General features: G+C 44.2%; 1 protein-coding gene and 1 long non-coding RNA gene across 2 annotated transcripts; both read left to right on the plus strand.

The window, feature by feature from the left end:
• Positions 1 to 744: 744 nt before the first annotated feature.
• On the plus strand, positions 745 to 4,121 carry LOC124058803. Its single transcript, XR_006843320.1, has 2 exons — positions 745 to 2,548; positions 3,026 to 4,121. It is a non-coding gene; the product is annotated as an uncharacterized LOC124058803 (long non-coding RNA).
• Positions 4,122 to 4,629: 508 nt separating this feature from the next.
• LOC124058679 (NLR family CARD domain-containing protein 3-like) lies at positions 4,630 to 14,906 on the plus strand. Its single transcript, XM_046388136.1, has 12 exons — positions 4,630 to 6,295; positions 6,408 to 6,527; positions 7,263 to 7,376; positions 7,818 to 7,896; positions 7,980 to 8,208; positions 8,287 to 10,090; positions 10,682 to 10,855; positions 11,742 to 11,915; positions 12,071 to 12,244; positions 12,365 to 12,538; positions 13,790 to 13,836; positions 14,072 to 14,906. Exons 1-12 carry the CDS (start codon positions 6,171 to 6,173, stop codon positions 14,626 to 14,628), a joined length of 3,771 nt encoding a protein of 1,256 aa, XP_046244092.1. The 5' UTR covers positions 4,630 to 6,170; the 3' UTR covers positions 14,629 to 14,906.
• Positions 14,907 to 16,833: the final 1,927 nt, after the last annotated feature.

Raw genomic sequence — 16,833 nt, forward strand, 5'->3', positions numbered from 1 at the left:
AAGCTAGGTGACATATGTTGCAGGCCCAACTTCAAAAAGGATGTGCATCTGGCACAGTGACTGCATTCACTTTGTGATAGTCAGTACAAAACCTGGGACTTCCATCAGACTTAACATCTAGAAGACAAGATGAACTCCACAGGCTTGAACCTGGTACTGCAAAGCTATTCTGCACAAGATCGTCAACCTCTTTCTTCATGATTTCCCTCTTAACTGGATTAACCCAATAAGCATGCTGCTTGATTGATCTGGAGTTAGAATCAGAATCAGAATCAGAATCGTCTTTATTGCCATGTAAGTGAAGAGGTTTCACATTACGAGGAATTTGTCTTGGTGATTGGTGCAAACACAGAACGTAAGAACGAGTAACATATAATAGTAGAATAAAATAAAATAGAATAAGGCAAAACAAAGTAAAATAAGATAAGTAAAATAAATATGGTTCTGGAGGTAGTACAAAAGTGGAAGTGGTAGTACAAAAAGGACATACTCAGTACATTGTCTTATTTTTTACTGTTTAGTATTTTGAGTCTACATAATTTAATTAATTGTTACTACATTTATATCTATTGTATTTTGCTGTTTAAATTTCAATGGGAACTATGTAATGTGGCGTACTTTACATGCAGGTATGGTGAGTTATGGTTAAAAGTGGCGGAGTGATATGAAAGGCATTTTTGCGGTGCGCAGTGTTGAGTGTTGGTACGCTTGGCTTCATGGAAAGAAATGATAAAGAGAGTGACTGAATGCTACAGAAGAGGTCGTCTCCGTGCTCTAACTTTACCCACAGCCCTTCGATAGCTTAACGACGTAACAAGTAAGCCAAGAGTTACAAACCTCCAAAAACCCCGTCTTACACTGGTGGCAGCGGGTTTGTTTACTGCTAATCTTTGCAGAGTTTTGACTTTTGCCGGAGATTAACGAGCCGACTGCCTGCGCGACGACGGCGCCTTTTTTTCCCTCCTCACCGTGAACTGCTCCTGCTTCAAGCTAACGCCAAGCTAGCGACTCAGTCAGTGTGCTGGTGGAATGTAACGGACTGTGGTGGACATTAAGTCTTCAAGATAACAACAAAGCAACACAACAGTGAGTTACAGAGACTGACAAAGTGGATATAACGTTTTCTGCTCTCTTCGTGGGTTTTCCTGCTGCTTCATGTGGGAGTACTGCTGCTGAACTTTTCTACGGAGGGCGGTTGCGTGGTAAAGTTGTTTATGTGTCACTGTGGAAACTTCTACTGCAAAGTGGACTCACCTGGCTCACCCAAGCTAAGACTGTTAAGCTGCACAGGCCCATTCTGAACTTTAACTGTATTTTTATGAGCTGTGCCCTTGCCAGTTCATACAGTGTGCACTGACAATAAAGATGGCAAATCACAATGACCTTTGGAACGAACTGCCCTTTCCTCTGAGCTGTAGCCACGTTATGCCACAGTTTTGTAAAGGGGATTTTCCTCATGTTTTCATGGGCGATGGAAAAGAGGATTTTTCTAAATGGTGCAGACGTTTTGAAGTGGCTGTCGACGCTGTGCCTAATTATGATGAAGATAGTTTTGCTAAACTGCTGCCCACACGCCTTGGTGGTGCTGCTTTTAGTTACTGGGATGGCCTACCTGATGCAACTAAATCTGACTACAACCTTATGAAAGAAAAACTGAAAGCTGTTTTTGGACAGACTGCTTATCTTTCTACATTTCAAAGTTATGTCAACGCACGCACTCGCTTACCTGGAGAGGCCCTTCCAGTTTTTGCTGCTGAAATTAGTCATCTAGTGGAGGAAGCTTTTCCCACGTATGGACAAAATGCTAAAGATGGCGAAAAAATTCAGACGCTTCATTGCTGGACTTGAGCCATATCTTCAGCTACGTTGTCATGAGCAGGGTGTCAAAACACTGGATTCTGCACTTCAGTTTGCACAACAGATCGAGACAGCTCACCAAGCTAGCAGGGTGTTTTCATCTCCAAACACTCTGCCATCTTTTCCTCAGGCTCCTGCCACTTTTACTATCCCTTCGTTAACACCTACTCACCTTTCTACGTCCTCTACATCTCTCAGTGTCCACTCTGCCACCTCAGACGATCTTCGTAAAATGCAGAAAACACTGGAGACACTCTCAGAAAGAGCTGAACAATTACAGCTAGAGGTGAAACATCAGTGACAAGACACACGACGTGGCTCATCAGACCACAGATCTCGTCAGCGGAGCCTCACTCCTGATAGTGCACAAGGCCGCAGCCATTACTATTCCTCCGACAGAAACGCCTATAGAGACTCCTCCTATGACCGATATTCAGCTCGAGATAGCTCCTACAGACATCCACGGCATGAAAGAGACCGCTAAGGCAGAAGGGATTCCTACACTGGTTCTGGATCATCTGAGCGCTACACACACGGTTACAGCCCATCACCCAGAGACTACACTCTGGCATGGCATGGCCGTTCTCCTGAACGCTGTGAGGACAAACATCCCTCACATTTTTGTCATCGCTCCCATCGCTCTTCAAGTCCTGGACATGTACGCTTCCACTCTCCTACTCACACAAACAAGGTAAATTACAAGTAGTTGACAATGTGGGCCAGTTGCCAGCTACAGACAATGACCAGGCCCATAAAGACAGTAACACCCCACCTACTGACAAAAAGATATGTGTTAGGTGTGATAGAAGACACCGTTGTGCATGCTTTTGTTGACACTGGAGCAGACATTTAAGTCATCAGTGAAGATTTTAGGATGTCTACAACTTCTCTCTACAAAAAGCCCATAGTGAAACAGTTTGTCCCTCTCACTGGTGTCACAGGTGATCTTCTGGTTCAATCTCAGTCAATTTAAGTATTGCTCACAAGCCAATGACACATGCCCTTCAAGTTGTCAGAAACTGTACTAAACCACTGATTCTCGGTTGGGATTTTCTGGTTGCTAATGGCATTACTGTAAACACACGCAACATGGCTCTCATAGTAGATGATAAAGTAGTGCCACTGGTTAGCCCACATCATTATGTCCCAAAACTGACCAATGTTATAGTATCTTCTACAGAAACAGTTCCAGCCATGTCAGAGATGGTCATCACAGCTAAACTAGATGTGCCACTCAAAGGACTAGTACCTCATGACTATGCAGGTGTGTTTGAACCACACTACACTGATCATTCATCTGCTGGTTTTGCATGGACTGTAACAAAAGTTGAACAAGATTCCGTCTATGTGAAAGTAGCAAACCCCTCTAGTGAGGAAGTCATGTTACATTGTGGTACTCGGATAGGAACTTTTCATGCCACATCTGGCAACAACAACAACAACGACGAGTACACTGTGATGGAAAGTTCTGTGTGTAATGTTAACATTCAGCAGCCTGTCATATCCAAGCAAACTGTACTACCTGATATTTCAAACCCAGACCTTACAAGTGTGCAACAAAAGAAACTGAAAGACACTCATTCTCAGATGTGTTCAGTCAGCACTCACATGACTTTGGAAAGACAGACCTGGTCACACACAAAATCTCAACTAGCTGTGACACTCCCATCTCACAAAGAGCTTATCGTACCTCTCCTTCCATTGAGAGCAGAAATCCAACGTTCTTGTTTTGCGAGGTCTTCACTGGACAACATGTGTCATTTACCTCAATGACATAATTTGCATGGGACAAGACTTTCTGCAAGGGAGGCAACCAGGATCAGGTCCCACCTGCTGTGACACAGAAACTCTGTCTGAACGGGAAGAAGACACAAACACATTTTTATGTGTCAACACAAATTCATCAGCCAATATGGCCGCTTTTTGATGTCACATCCGGTGCCGCTACGAATGGACGCCTGCCAGAGTTGCTCCGTGTCTTTGTGTTATGTTTTATTAATTTCTTTAGTTAGAATTCTCTCTTTTTGAATAACTTATTTTAAACATAGGGTGCTTTCTTGTGGTTTTTTCTTCCGTTGCCATTCTGCACCTTATCTGCCATTATCTGCCGTTATCTTTTTACAGTACTCAGCTATTTTTTATATTACTCTGTTATTTTATATTTTGTGTGATAACTTGATACTTTCGTTTGCTTCTTTGTACTGCAACCCTGGCACAACAATTTCCTGTGGGATCAATAAAGTTCTTATCTTATCTTTTGCAAATAAGTCACTTTCTGCTCAATGAGAAAAACTACCACTTTATCTGGTAAAGTATTCTTGAAATCCTCACAATCCTGATGTGAATGTGACGTCACTAACAGTAATGTGTTTATTAGACAAGATTAAAACACATTTCTGACAGGACTTCAGTCAGTAACTTTAACTCGTCTTTTTCACGAGTTAACTGTTAGTTTGAGTGTACGTGACAGTGAAAAATCTTCTTCTTCTTCTTCTTCTGAGCTTGTTGATGCAGTTTGTGTTTGTCAGTGTCTCCAGCTGCGGTTCAGACTGACTGACAGACCTTCAGTAACACTGCCACCTGCTGCTGACTGGCAGCACTGCAGCTCACACTGGCTCTCTGCTCTCACGTCAGACTGACGTTTCTGGATTTGGATTTGAAGGTATGAGGATGTGACGGCTGTCGGTCGGACGAACACCAGCAGCGTCTGTCGGCGTCTGCGGACGAAGAAACAAAGTGTGTTTGATCTCATGTGGAGCTGAACAGGTGAGACCCCTGACAGGTAACACGACACACCTTTGATGAAGAAACTGTTTGCTGTCACTCGTTATGTTGGGAGCTACATAACAGACTTGTAGATGAGAGCAGTGATGCATTCTGACAACACTGTTGTTTCCTGTTTGTAGGTCTGAATATTCATGAATGAATTCACTAATGAGTCTATGAGATGTGACTTTTGGTCCAAAATGAGCCTTTTCATGTTGAGTTTATTCACATTTCATCTGCACCAGGAAACAAGTCAGAACTTGAGCTGAGCTGACTTCACTGCTGAGAGATGAGGGACAGTCAGAACTGGTCTGACAGCCTGAACTGGTTTTTATCTTTGACTGAAACTCGATCAGCTGTTTATTCTCTGACGGTACAAAACGACACCCAGCAGTGAATCAAAGAACTCCTGCTGCTTGTTGTCTTCACCAGGAGACAAATTTAGGAAAGTTCATGTTGTGATGTCAGACACTCGAGGAGGCGGGGCTTGTGTTGTGGTCCCTGGGTTTGGTTTGTCAGGTTGGTGCCTCTGATTGGCAGGTGTGTGTCACAAACCTCCTGCTATCAGAAGTGTGAATCTTTTAACTGGTGGACCCCCATCGTCAACAGCAGCAAAGCGTCCTTTTAGTCCTGACCCACAGACTGAATCCAAAGACTTCCAGAGTGTCTGTGAGGAAGCCCAGAGGTTTCTGATGGGAAACTTTGAACCCTGCAGTCTGGGTTTAACACTCGCCACCGTCTCTGTCAGGAAATGCTAATATGGTTTGTGTTGCTGTGGTGGGACAGGACTATCAGTCCAAGATAAGACAGCAGAGAACTTCAGTCAGGGCTTTCAGCTGGAGTTTCTGCTTCACAAGACAATAAAAATATGATGAACAAAGCAAATATGACGACTTTCTTATTTCTTTATCGTCATGGAGCCACAGGCACTAAACTCAGGAACTGAACTATAAACCCAAACTTTGCGTTGCACATTCCTGATGATGTTTCCACTGAATCTGAGGGGCTGAGATTACAAGTTGGACAGAAAATCGATCAAAAATGTGGAGTTTGAGTGGATGTAATGAAGACTTGTAGAGGTGGAAGAGGAGAACAAAAACTCCAGAGAATGGAAGCTCCAAAGTGGAAGCTCTTTTCTGTTTTAGAACAAAGATGTGATGATGTTTCAGTCAGATGAATTCATGTCCTCATGTTGACTCCAGTTCCACCCAGTGATGTTAACTGTGTGAATGATGGAGAAGTTGTTGCAGCTACAAGCTTCATGCTGACCATCACTGAGGTTCAGACTTTTCCACCACAGGAACTGAAGGCGGTTATGCTTTGGTTTCCACTGTTCTCTCCTCACGTTGGGGGCGACTTCCTGCAGCTAAATGTCAGCTCAGCTCAGGATGTGATACTGAATCCAAGTTCATGTACTCTGAGGGGGAACTGAATCCAACAGCCACAACACAGAAAACACAGCAGGACGTCCACCAGCAGGACAGCAGCAGAAATCTTGTAACGTGTGATGGAGACGTTGTTGTCATGAATGTTGGAGCTCTGACAGCATGTTGTTGTGTTTGTGTGAAGGTGTGGGCTCTGCTATGAATCAGTGTGAGGAGACAGAGGAGGGAGTCCCTCCCTCTAAAACCACTCTGTGTGGGGAACATGACAGCCAGACCAAAGCTCAGAGGTGAGATGAGGATCTCTAACTGTCCATGACTCTTCTCCATGTCACAGCTCAGCACTCACATCACTCCACCATCATTATTCACACTCAAAGCTCTGTGTGTGTTGTGTTGAAGCCCCGAGCAGCAGCAGAGACCAGACTGTCCTGAACCTGAACCCAGCTGTGTGTCCATGAAGAGTGACAGGTCCATGCGTCAACCAATACATTTTAAAGGACGACTTCCTTCAGAGACTCAGTAAGTCAACACAGTCCCAGTTAGCAGGAACTTTCCCATAACTTCCTGTGATCCTGGCTGCTTCAGATTCTTCTTCATTGACTTCATATTTCTTCATATTTACTCAGGAGCTGCATGAGAGCAGGTAGAGACCATCATGGATTTGTTCTGCCCCCCCACATGCTGTCCCTTCACTTTGATTGTTCCTTCTAATCAACTCATCAAGTGAACAAAATAGACGAGGTTGGATTTTATTTTCCAGCAGCTTTTTTCAGTGTCAAAGATTCAGAGCAGTTTGTTGTTCACTCTCACTACAGAGCTGGGCTGAACAATTGAAATCAGCCAATAGCACATCTGGACTGTTGACTCCTTCAGGCTGTTCATTTGAGGTACATGACATCAGGGTCAGTTAGAGTCCACATCAGAAAGCAAAGGGAGGCTTCCAGTGTGTCGTCATCACATTCACACTGAAGTCAAAATGCTGTTTGCTGACGAGCACATTAACTGTCCCCTCAGTCCTGCATGAAGGCTTGCAAATCCTCATGAGACAGAGGAGCGTCCCCTCCTGTCCTGCTGTCCTCCTGCCTTTGTCATGTCTCCCTGGAGAGCTCCTGTTCCCTCCTCTTCCTCTCTCTGACCTTCACTGAGATGCTCACATCTCCAGGAGTCGGCAGAGCTTTGAATGTTTTGTCTCCAGCTTGACCATCAAAGTGAAGCTTTGAGAGGCGCATTAGTTTGTCTGTGTGTTTCTATCAGTGTGGACCAGCAGACAGCAGCCTCTCCTGTACCCAGCTGTGTGTCCATGAAGAGTGACGGGTCCATGTTTCATCCTCTTAAGTTCAGAGGTGGACACGACTCTGCTGAAGGAAGGTAAGAGTTTAAAGCAGATGAGTTTGATGTTCTGCAGCTTCTCCTTCTATCAAGTCAGTCCACAAAAAGATCTACCAGTTGGTCTCAGCTTTCAGACTCCACTGGCTCCAGATTTGTCATTACAAAGTTACTGTTACTGCTCGGTGGTCTCAGTCTGCTGATTCCAGCAAAGGTTTTTCAAACTCATTTTGTTTCCTGTAGCTTTTTCACTTTTCTGTGAGCAGGAGATTTAGTCCACAGAAACACATCAGTTTTCCAGGAAGTCTGGATGAAACTCATGGTTTGACCAACCAAACACTTTGTCAGCAGGTGACAGTGAGCTGCTTCTCAGATCAACCTGAAGGTGGCCTCATTGGTGCCAGAAAACTGGATCAGCTGATCCTTGAAAAGCAACAAGTGCTAAAATGTGTGTAATCATCATGCGTCCTGTTTTCTCCACAGAGTTCAGCAGCAACAGTCAGATGTTCTCGGTGGTCAGTCTGTCCAGCAGAATCCAGCAGACCTGGACTCCATATTCATGGTGTGTAAATGTCCAACAACAACTTTTAGCTCAGCTCCAAATCAAATCAACACAATTTTTATATTTGTTTTATTCTTTTCCAGCATCTTGAGGAGAACGTTGTCACTTTTGTGAAGAACGAGCTGAAGAAGTTCCAGAAGCTTCTGAGTCCAAATTACCCAGAAAGCTTAGAGAGGCAGAGTGAGGATGAGGAGGTGTTGGATGGTGAGGATGAAGAGCAGAGGAGCAGCAGCAGAGACGCATTTCTGAAGATCACACTGCACTTCCTGAGGAGAATGAAGCAGGAGGAGCTGGCTGACCGTCTGCACAGCAGTAAGAGGATTTTCCACACTCCACTTTTCTCACATTAACACCAACATCCACTCACTGATTTGTTGTGTTTTCATTCAGGAACTTTTGCTCCAGTTTGTCGACGTCAGCTCCAATCTGAGCTGAAGAAGAAGTATGAGTGTGTGTTTGAGGGGATTGCTAAAGCAGGAAACCCGACCCTCCTGAATCAGATCTACACAGAGCTCTACATCACAGAGGGAGGGACTGCAGAGGTCAATGAAGAACATGAGGTCAGACAGATTGAAACAGCATCCAGCAAAACCAGAAGACCAGAAGCAACAATCAGACAAGAAGACATCTTTAAAGCCTCACCTGGAAGAGATGGACCAATCAGAACAGTGATGACAAAGGGAGTGGCTGGCATTGGGAAAACAGTCTTAACACAGAAGTTCACTCTGGACTGGGCTGAAGACAAAGCCAACCAGGACGTCCACTTCACATTTCCATTCACTTTCAGAGAGTTGAATGTGCTGAGAGAGAAAAAGTTCAGCTTGGTGGAACTTGTTCATGACTTCTTCACTGAAACCAAAGAAGCAGGAATCTGCAGGTTTGAAGAGTTCCAGGTTGTGTTCATCTTTGACGGTCTGGATGAGTGTCGACTTCCTTTGGACTTCCACAACAATGAGATCCTGACTGATGTCACAGAGTCCACCTCAGTGGATGTGCTGCTGACAAACCTCATCAGGGGGAATCTGCTTCCCTCTGCTCGCCTCTGGATAACCACACGACCTGCAGCAGCCAATCAGATCCCTCCTGAGTGTGTTGACATGGTGACAGAGGTCAGAGGGTTCACTGACCCACAGAAGGAGGAGTACTTCAGGAAGAGATCCAGAGATGAGGAGCAGGCCAGCAGAATCATCTCCCACATCAAGACATCACGAAGCCTCCACGTCATGTGCCACATCCCAGTCTTCTGCTGGATCACTGCTACAGTTCTGGAGGATGTGTTGAAGACCAGAGAGGGAGGAGAGCTGCCCAAGACCCTGACTGAGATGTACATCCACTTCCTGGTGGTTCAGTCCAGAGTAAAGAACATCAAGTATGATGGAGGAGCTGGGACAGATCCACAGTGGAGTCCAGACAGCAGGAAGATGATTGAGTCTCTGGGAAAACTGGCTTTTGAGCAGCTGCAGAAAGGAAACCTGATCTTCTATGAATCAGACCTGACAGACTGTGGCATCGATATCAGAGCAGCCTCAGTGTACTCAGGAGTGTTCACCCAGATCTTTAAAGAGGAGAGAGGACTGTACCAGGACAAGGTGTTCTGCTTCATCCATCTGAGCGTTCAGGAGTTTCTGGCTGCTCTTCATGTCCACCAGACATTCAACAAATCTGGTGTCAACCTGCTGGCTGAAGAATCATCAACATCCAAGTGGTTTCAACTGTTCAGAAATCACTCAAAACTAACTGATCTGTACCAGAGTGCTGTGGATGAGGCTTTGCAGAGTCCAAATGGACACCTGGACTTGTTCCTCCGCTTCCTCCTGGGTCTTTCACTTCAGACCAATCAGACTCTCCTACGAGGTCTGATGAAACACACAGGAAGTATCTCACAGACCAATCAGGAAACAGTCAAGTACATCAAGAAGAAGATCAGTGAGAATCTGTCTCCAGAGAGGAGCATCAATCTGTTCCACTGTCTGAATGAACTGAATGATGGTTCTCTGGTGGAGGAGATCCAACAGTCCCTGAGGTCAGGAAGTCTCTCCACAGATGAACTGTCTCCTGCTCAGTGGTCAGCTCTGGGCTTCATCTTACTGTCATCAGAAGAAGATCTGGACGTGTTTGAGCTGAAGAAATACTCTGCTTCAGAGGAGGCTCTTCTGAGGCTGCTGCCAGTGGTCAAAGCCTCCAACAAAGCTCTGTAAGTGAACACAGAACTGCAGATTCTGACTGGATCACATGTGACGGGTTGTTCTCAAATATGTGTTTTGGTCAAATAAGAGTCGAAAAATGTAGTTGATAGGTTGATCAGTTGAGAAACCTGCAAACTGTTAGAATCACATCAAAGATCAGGACCCAAAGTGCAGACCCTGACACCAGAGTTGAGGTGAACAAAAGGAACTTTAATGAAACAGAAGCAGGCAAACAAAAGGCGACTGTGAGTCCTGGTAAAAATGGTCCAAACAAAGAAGATCCAGAAACCATAAGCAACACTGAGACCACCGGAAAACAGAGAACGTCGGGTTTGCCAGGGAACTCAGAGAAACACAGCAAATCCACAACAAACACAAGGACAGCACAGGTGTATATAGGTGATGTAACGAGACACAGGTGAAACTAATCAGGGAGGAGCAAACTGTCAAAAAAGGAGGAAATAAAACTGAAAACTAATCCATCATTGTTTTCAAGTTTCGTCATCACTGTTCTCCAGTCATTTTATGACCATTTCTTTCAGATAAATATAGATCTAAATCACATAGAAATGTTTTCTTGTCCTGTATGTTTTGTTTAGGCTGAGTGGCTGTAATCTGTCAGAGACAAGCTGTAAAGCTCTGTCCTCAGTTCTCAGCTCCCAGTCCTCTAGTCTGAGAGAGCTGGACCTGAGTAACAACGACCTTCAGGATTCAGGAGTGAAGCTGCTGTCTGCTGGACTGAAGAGTCCAAACTGTCAGCTGGAGACTCTCAGGTCAGGATTCAGGTTCTGTTTCAGAGATCAGCCTTTACATCCAGACTGACATAGAAGATGAAGTGGATTTAAAAACAGATGACCAACATTTGTAGTATTTAACAGTGTAGATTATACTAAAAACACTGTGTGACCAATTTTGTCCAAAAGATCGATCTTGAACGTCCACAGTCTAATTCTCAGGCTAATCATGGAGATTGTGGAATTCAAGGTCACTTCTGCCTCCAAACTTTCCATAACCTGATTGATGAGCAGATCCACACGACCTGAACAGATCAATAAAGTGATGAAACAAACTGTACAGCAGAAAGAAGAGATGCTACACTTTTAATATTTTGTTTTCTTGATAACTAACCCCTTTCCAACATTTTGCCTGCATTATTATCTTATTACCGTGTGGCTCAGGGAGATGATTTGCTGTTTTGTTGTTAACACGGTGACAATACAATTTACTAAAATACAAACAATTTATTGTCATTACACTAAATGTACAATGAAATTTGGTTGGCTGTGCCTAATGTGCTCACAACAATTACACGAGCACCAGTCATGACAACATTCACATTCACATGTTATTAAACATGAAGTACAGAATAACAGATTAAACAGTAAAGATATATTGCACTGTTAACATAAATACATTGAACTGTCAGATCAGATATTTGACCTGATCAGTGTGTGTGTGTGATCCCTGGGGTTGAAATTGGGATTTGAGACAGACTGGACTCTGCAATGTCGTATTGCTGCCCTCTAGTGTTTGATTTCACTGCTGTTTTGACAGTTACTCATTAACTCATTAGGGGCAGCCAGTGAGATATGATATATTTTATGTTGTATACAACAGAAACCTTATCAGAGTTTGTCTTTATCACTAAATCTCCTTCAGGCTGAGTGGCTGTAATCTGTCAGAGAGAAGCTGTGAAGCTCTGTCCTCAGTTCTCAGCTCCCAGTCCTCTAGTCTGAGAGAGCTGGACCTGAGTAACAACCACCTGCAGGATTCAGGAGTGAAGCTGCTGTCTGCTGGACTGAAGAGTCCAAACTGTCAGTTGGAGACTCTCAGGTCAGGATTAATTCATTTGTGAAGGATGAACCACAACTGTTTTCTGGTTTTGTCATCACTGTTCTCCAGTCATTTAATGACCAGTTTTTTTCAGATAAATTTAGATCTAAATCACACAGAAATGTTTTCTTATATGTCCTGTATGTTTTGTTTAGGCTGAGTGGCTGTAATCTGTCACGGAGAAGCTGTGAAGCTCTGTCCTCAGTTCTCAGCTCCCAGTCCTCTAGTCTGAGAGAGCTGGACCTGAGTAACAACGACCTGAAGGATTCAGGAGTGAAGCTGCTGTCTGCTGGACTGAAGAGTCCAAACTGTCAGCTGGAGATTCTCAGGTCAGGATTCAGCTCCAGTTTAACAGATGTCCATGTCAGTTTTGTTGGACACATACATGCTGATGTCACTGATGAGAGCCACCAATCTGTTTGCTTCTGTGTGTGTGTGTGTGTCTCCAGGTTGTCAGGTTGTATGATCTCACAGGAAGGCTGTACTTCTCTGGCCTCACCTCTGAGATCCAACCCCTCCCATCTGAGAGAGCTGGACCTGAGCTACAATCATCCAGGAGACTCAGGAGTGGAGCTGCTGTCTGCTGGACTGGAGGATCCACACTGGAGACTGGACACTCTCAGGTATGAACAGACAACAAGAGCTCACACACAGTTTGTCTGTCACAGTGACAAGCTGAGGACTGTTGGTTCACAGTGTGGACCAGCAGCACTGCTGATAACAGTGAAGACAGTAACTGATGTGCTGAGAGTCCCTGTCCCCACTGAGACTGACCTCCTAACTAATATCACACCAGGATCTGCTGTCCATCATTTACTGACCACCACACACACTCTGTGACAAATACAGTCAAAAAGGATTTACGAATGAAATAATATAAAGTGTTGATGAACCATCATGCAGAATCCTCAAGAGGTTCAAAGTTCAGTCTTGACAATCCGTGTACCTTCGTTTCAGTAGATTTCCAGCAAAATGAAAAAGATTTATTTTGTTTGTATAAAATCTCTTCTTTCCATCACTGGTGACATAAAACAAAGCAGATAATCAGAGTGCAGTCAGGTTCTGCAACAAGGACTCTGACTGCATCCCAGCAGCTGGAGGCTGTTGATCTAAATACACAACAGTGAACATGCATATCAGGAAGTGGATCTGCTCTCCTCCAGTAGTTCATTGAAGACCTGATGTGAGTTATGAAGGAGATGATGCACAGGCAGACATGGAGCTCACACAGTGTTGCCTGTGCTGCTCTTTGGGCCACACAAATGGATGGAGAGGCCACGAAGCAGAAGCTGACCATCTCTAAGGTTCTTCCAGCACATCAAAAGGCTCTGAAGGTTCTGCCTGATGTCCTCACAGTCAAATCTGTCCTTCAGTGTCTTCACTGCTGTGTCTCAGCATTTCTTTTCCACTGGAAAGATGACTAAAGGCGAGCGCAGACCAGCTGGAGACTGACGGCGCTCAGTGGCTTTGGTGTTTCAGTGTGGACTCTGGAAGCTCCTGACAGGCCACATCAAACTTTCTTCAATTGCTGATCAACCAGGAAACGAATCAAACATGAGCTCAAACTGAAGGTCAAAGAACAATCGATCTATCAGAAAAACACATATTTAGCAGGTTTGTGTGCATCATGAATCACACAGTTTGGGAGCTTCATCACATGTGAGTCACAGTCAGAAAAGTGGATGTCAGCTGGTTTCTTCTTCTCTTGTTGTTTTCTTCTGAATGTTTGATGTCAAGTTGAACTGAGTCTGTGTATGAAATGTGTTTTCTAAATGCAGCTGTTTTGTCTTCATGGTGGATCTGAGTGAAGGTTGATGAAGATCATTGATGAGGAAGCTTCTGAAGGTTCATTCTGACTTTGTTTCTTCCTCCAGGGTGGAACATGGTGGACAGCAGAGGCTGAAACCTGGTCTGAGGAAGTGTAAGTGTGTGTTGACTTTGATTGATGAAAACAAGGCAGCACATGTTAAAGTAGTTTCAGTCTAAAGCTTGTGTATCTGCATTCAGCTCTCAGTTTGATAGAAGATCCAACAAGATGAGTCAGTGTGAAGTTTTGATCTAATGAACAGTCAGTCTGTTAATGAAGCAACAAATGAAGCCATCAGGTGTGTTAGATGATAAACTGCTGCTGTATTGTGTCTTGTTCTCTCCATCAGGGGCCTGTGAACTCACAGTGGACACAAACACAGTAAACACAAACCTCAAACTGTCTGACAACAACAGGAAGGTGACAGCAGTGAGAGAGAAGCAGCCTCATCCTGATCATCCAGAGAGGTTTGACTGCTGGCCTCAGCTGCTGTGTAGAACTGGTCTGACTGGTCGCTGCTACTGGGAGGTCGAGTGGAGTGGAAGAGTTTATGTATCAGTGACTTACAGAGGAATCAGAAGGAAAGGAAACACTGATGACTGTGTGTTTGGATGGAATAATCAGTCCTGGAGCCTGAGCTGCTCTGATGATGGTTTCTCTGTCTGGCACAATAACAGAAGAACAGACCTCCACTCCTCCTCCTCCTCCTCCTCCTCCTCCTCCTCCTCTGTCTCTCACAGAGTTGCAGTGTATGTGGACTGTCCTGCTGGCACTCTGTCCTTCTACAGAGTCTCCTCTGACACACTGATCCACCTCCACACCTTCAACACCACATTCACTGAACCTCTTTATGCTGGATTTGGGTTCTGGTCTGACTCCTCCTCAGTGTCTCTGTGTTCAGTGTAGGAAGGAGAGTCTCCTCCTGTTAGAGAAACACACACACACACACACACTTTTTGTGAGGCACACTGACTCGTTATCACAACAAAGTGTTTGAATTTAGTGTTTTTGCTGACTGCACTGCACACACACAGTTTGAAATAACTTGAAATCCTTTTAAATGTGTTTTCATTCAGGTTTTGTAACAAAGATTTTACTTTGATGTTTTCTGTACTTTACAATCTGAACTGATTTCTCACATAAATAAGCGTGTTTATCCAATAAAATCAGGTTCCAGACTCTCACATCATCTAAAGATTTTTTCCTGATCACTTTGATATTAATGTTGATGTTATTGGTGTGTAATTGATCCTGGGAAGGTTGAAAGCTGTCAGAAATCCTTCAGAGTCATTTCCACAGTAAATCTGTGTATATGAATGGATGGAGGTGAGTGTCAGTGTTCCAGGGATATAAGAAACATGTTGATGAGACATTCTGACACTTCTGTCAAAAATCAACTCATATTGTAAAACATCAAAATGTTCATTTTCATGCATTTTGTCTTTCTTCTTCACTTCTGCTGTTTGTCTTAAATTTGGGCTGAATGAGACGTTTTTAGCACTACACTTCCCATCGTTCTTTGGGTGATGTAACAGGAAGTGTAGTGTTGCAGTGGAGTCAGTCGCTGTGTGTCTGTAGTTGCTCCACTTCCCCTCAGGCCCTGGTACTACAGAACAGCATCCGTCACACAGAGGCCACTTGGAGAGCAGGAGAGTCAGGAGTGAGAGTCACAGTTGGACATGTTTAAAGCCTCTATTGCAGGGGCAGCTGTTTGAAAATGAGTTCAAGTGACTTGGGGACTCGTTCACAAACGAGGGTGGATGGGCTCAACCTTGGAGACAGGATGAGGAGCTCATAAATCCTGAAGTTCATCCATTATACATCCTTGAGAGGAACACTAGGGGGTTGTGGTCTATAAAGACCTGGATGGGTTTAACACTCAACCCCAAGTAAACCTCATAATGCTGCAAGGCCAACAGTAATGCCTTCTCTCCTTCTCAATAGTAGAATACTTGATCTGGTGCCTATTAAACTTGTGAGAGAAGTCACTTACAGGATGGCCAGTACCTTGATCCTTCTCCTGCAAGAGAACAGCCCCAGCTCCAGCAGCATTGACATCAACTTCAAGCTTAAAAGGTCTGGAAAAATCTGGGGCTGACAGAACAGGGGTGCAACACAGGATACCTTTAAGACTTTCAAAGGTCTTTTGGCACTCACCAGTCCACACAAAGGTCTGGGAGGGACTGGTCAAAGCAGTTAGCAGGGCTGCAACAGAAGAATCGGTGATAATATCCAGCCATTCCTAGGAAACGACGCAGCTGTCTCTTAGTGGTAGGTACGGGGAATTCTGCAATAGCTGAGACTTTGGCGTCCACAGGACACACTCGTCCACTACCAACCTGATGACCAAGGTAGAGCACAGTACCTTTCCCAAATTCACATTTGGCAAGATTTAAGGTAAGGGATGCAGCTGAAAGGCATCTGAAAACTTCCCTTAATGTAGTTACATGACTTACCCAGTCATCAGAGTAAATAACAATGTCATCTACGTACGATCAACAGTTCGGAATACCTCCTAGCACCTCATTTACCAGCCTCTGAAAGGTTGCAGGAGCATTACACATTCCAAAGGGCATTACTGTGTACTGGAGGAAGTTGTCAGGGGTCACGAAAGCAGAAATTTCAGAGGCACGTGGCGTTAAAGGAACTTGCCAATATCCTTTAAACAGGTCAAGCTAGGTGACATATGTTGCAGGCCCAACTTCATCAACACAGTCATCAATGAGAGGCAAAGGATGTGCATCTGGCTCAGTGACTGCATTCACTTTGTGATAGTCAGTACAAAACCTGGGACTTCCATCAGACTTAACATCTAGAAGACAAGATGAACTCCACAGGCTTGAACTTGGTACTGCAAAGCTATTCTGCACAAGATCATCAACCTCTTTCTTCATGATTTCCCTCTTAACTGGATTAACCCGATAAGCATGCTGCTTGATTGATCTGGGGTTAGAATCAGAATCAGAATCAGAATCATCTTTATTGCCATGTAAGTGAAGAGGTTTCACATTACTAGGAATTTGTCTTGGTGATTGGTGCAAACACAGAACGTAAGAACGAGTAACATCTAATACTAGAATAAAATAAAATAGAATAAGGCAAAACAAAGTA

This window comes from Scatophagus argus, chromosome 5 (assembly GCF_020382885.2).
Source record: "Scatophagus argus isolate fScaArg1 chromosome 5, fScaArg1.pri, whole genome shotgun sequence".
Taxonomy (NCBI): domain Eukaryota; kingdom Metazoa; phylum Chordata; class Actinopteri; family Scatophagidae; genus Scatophagus; species Scatophagus argus.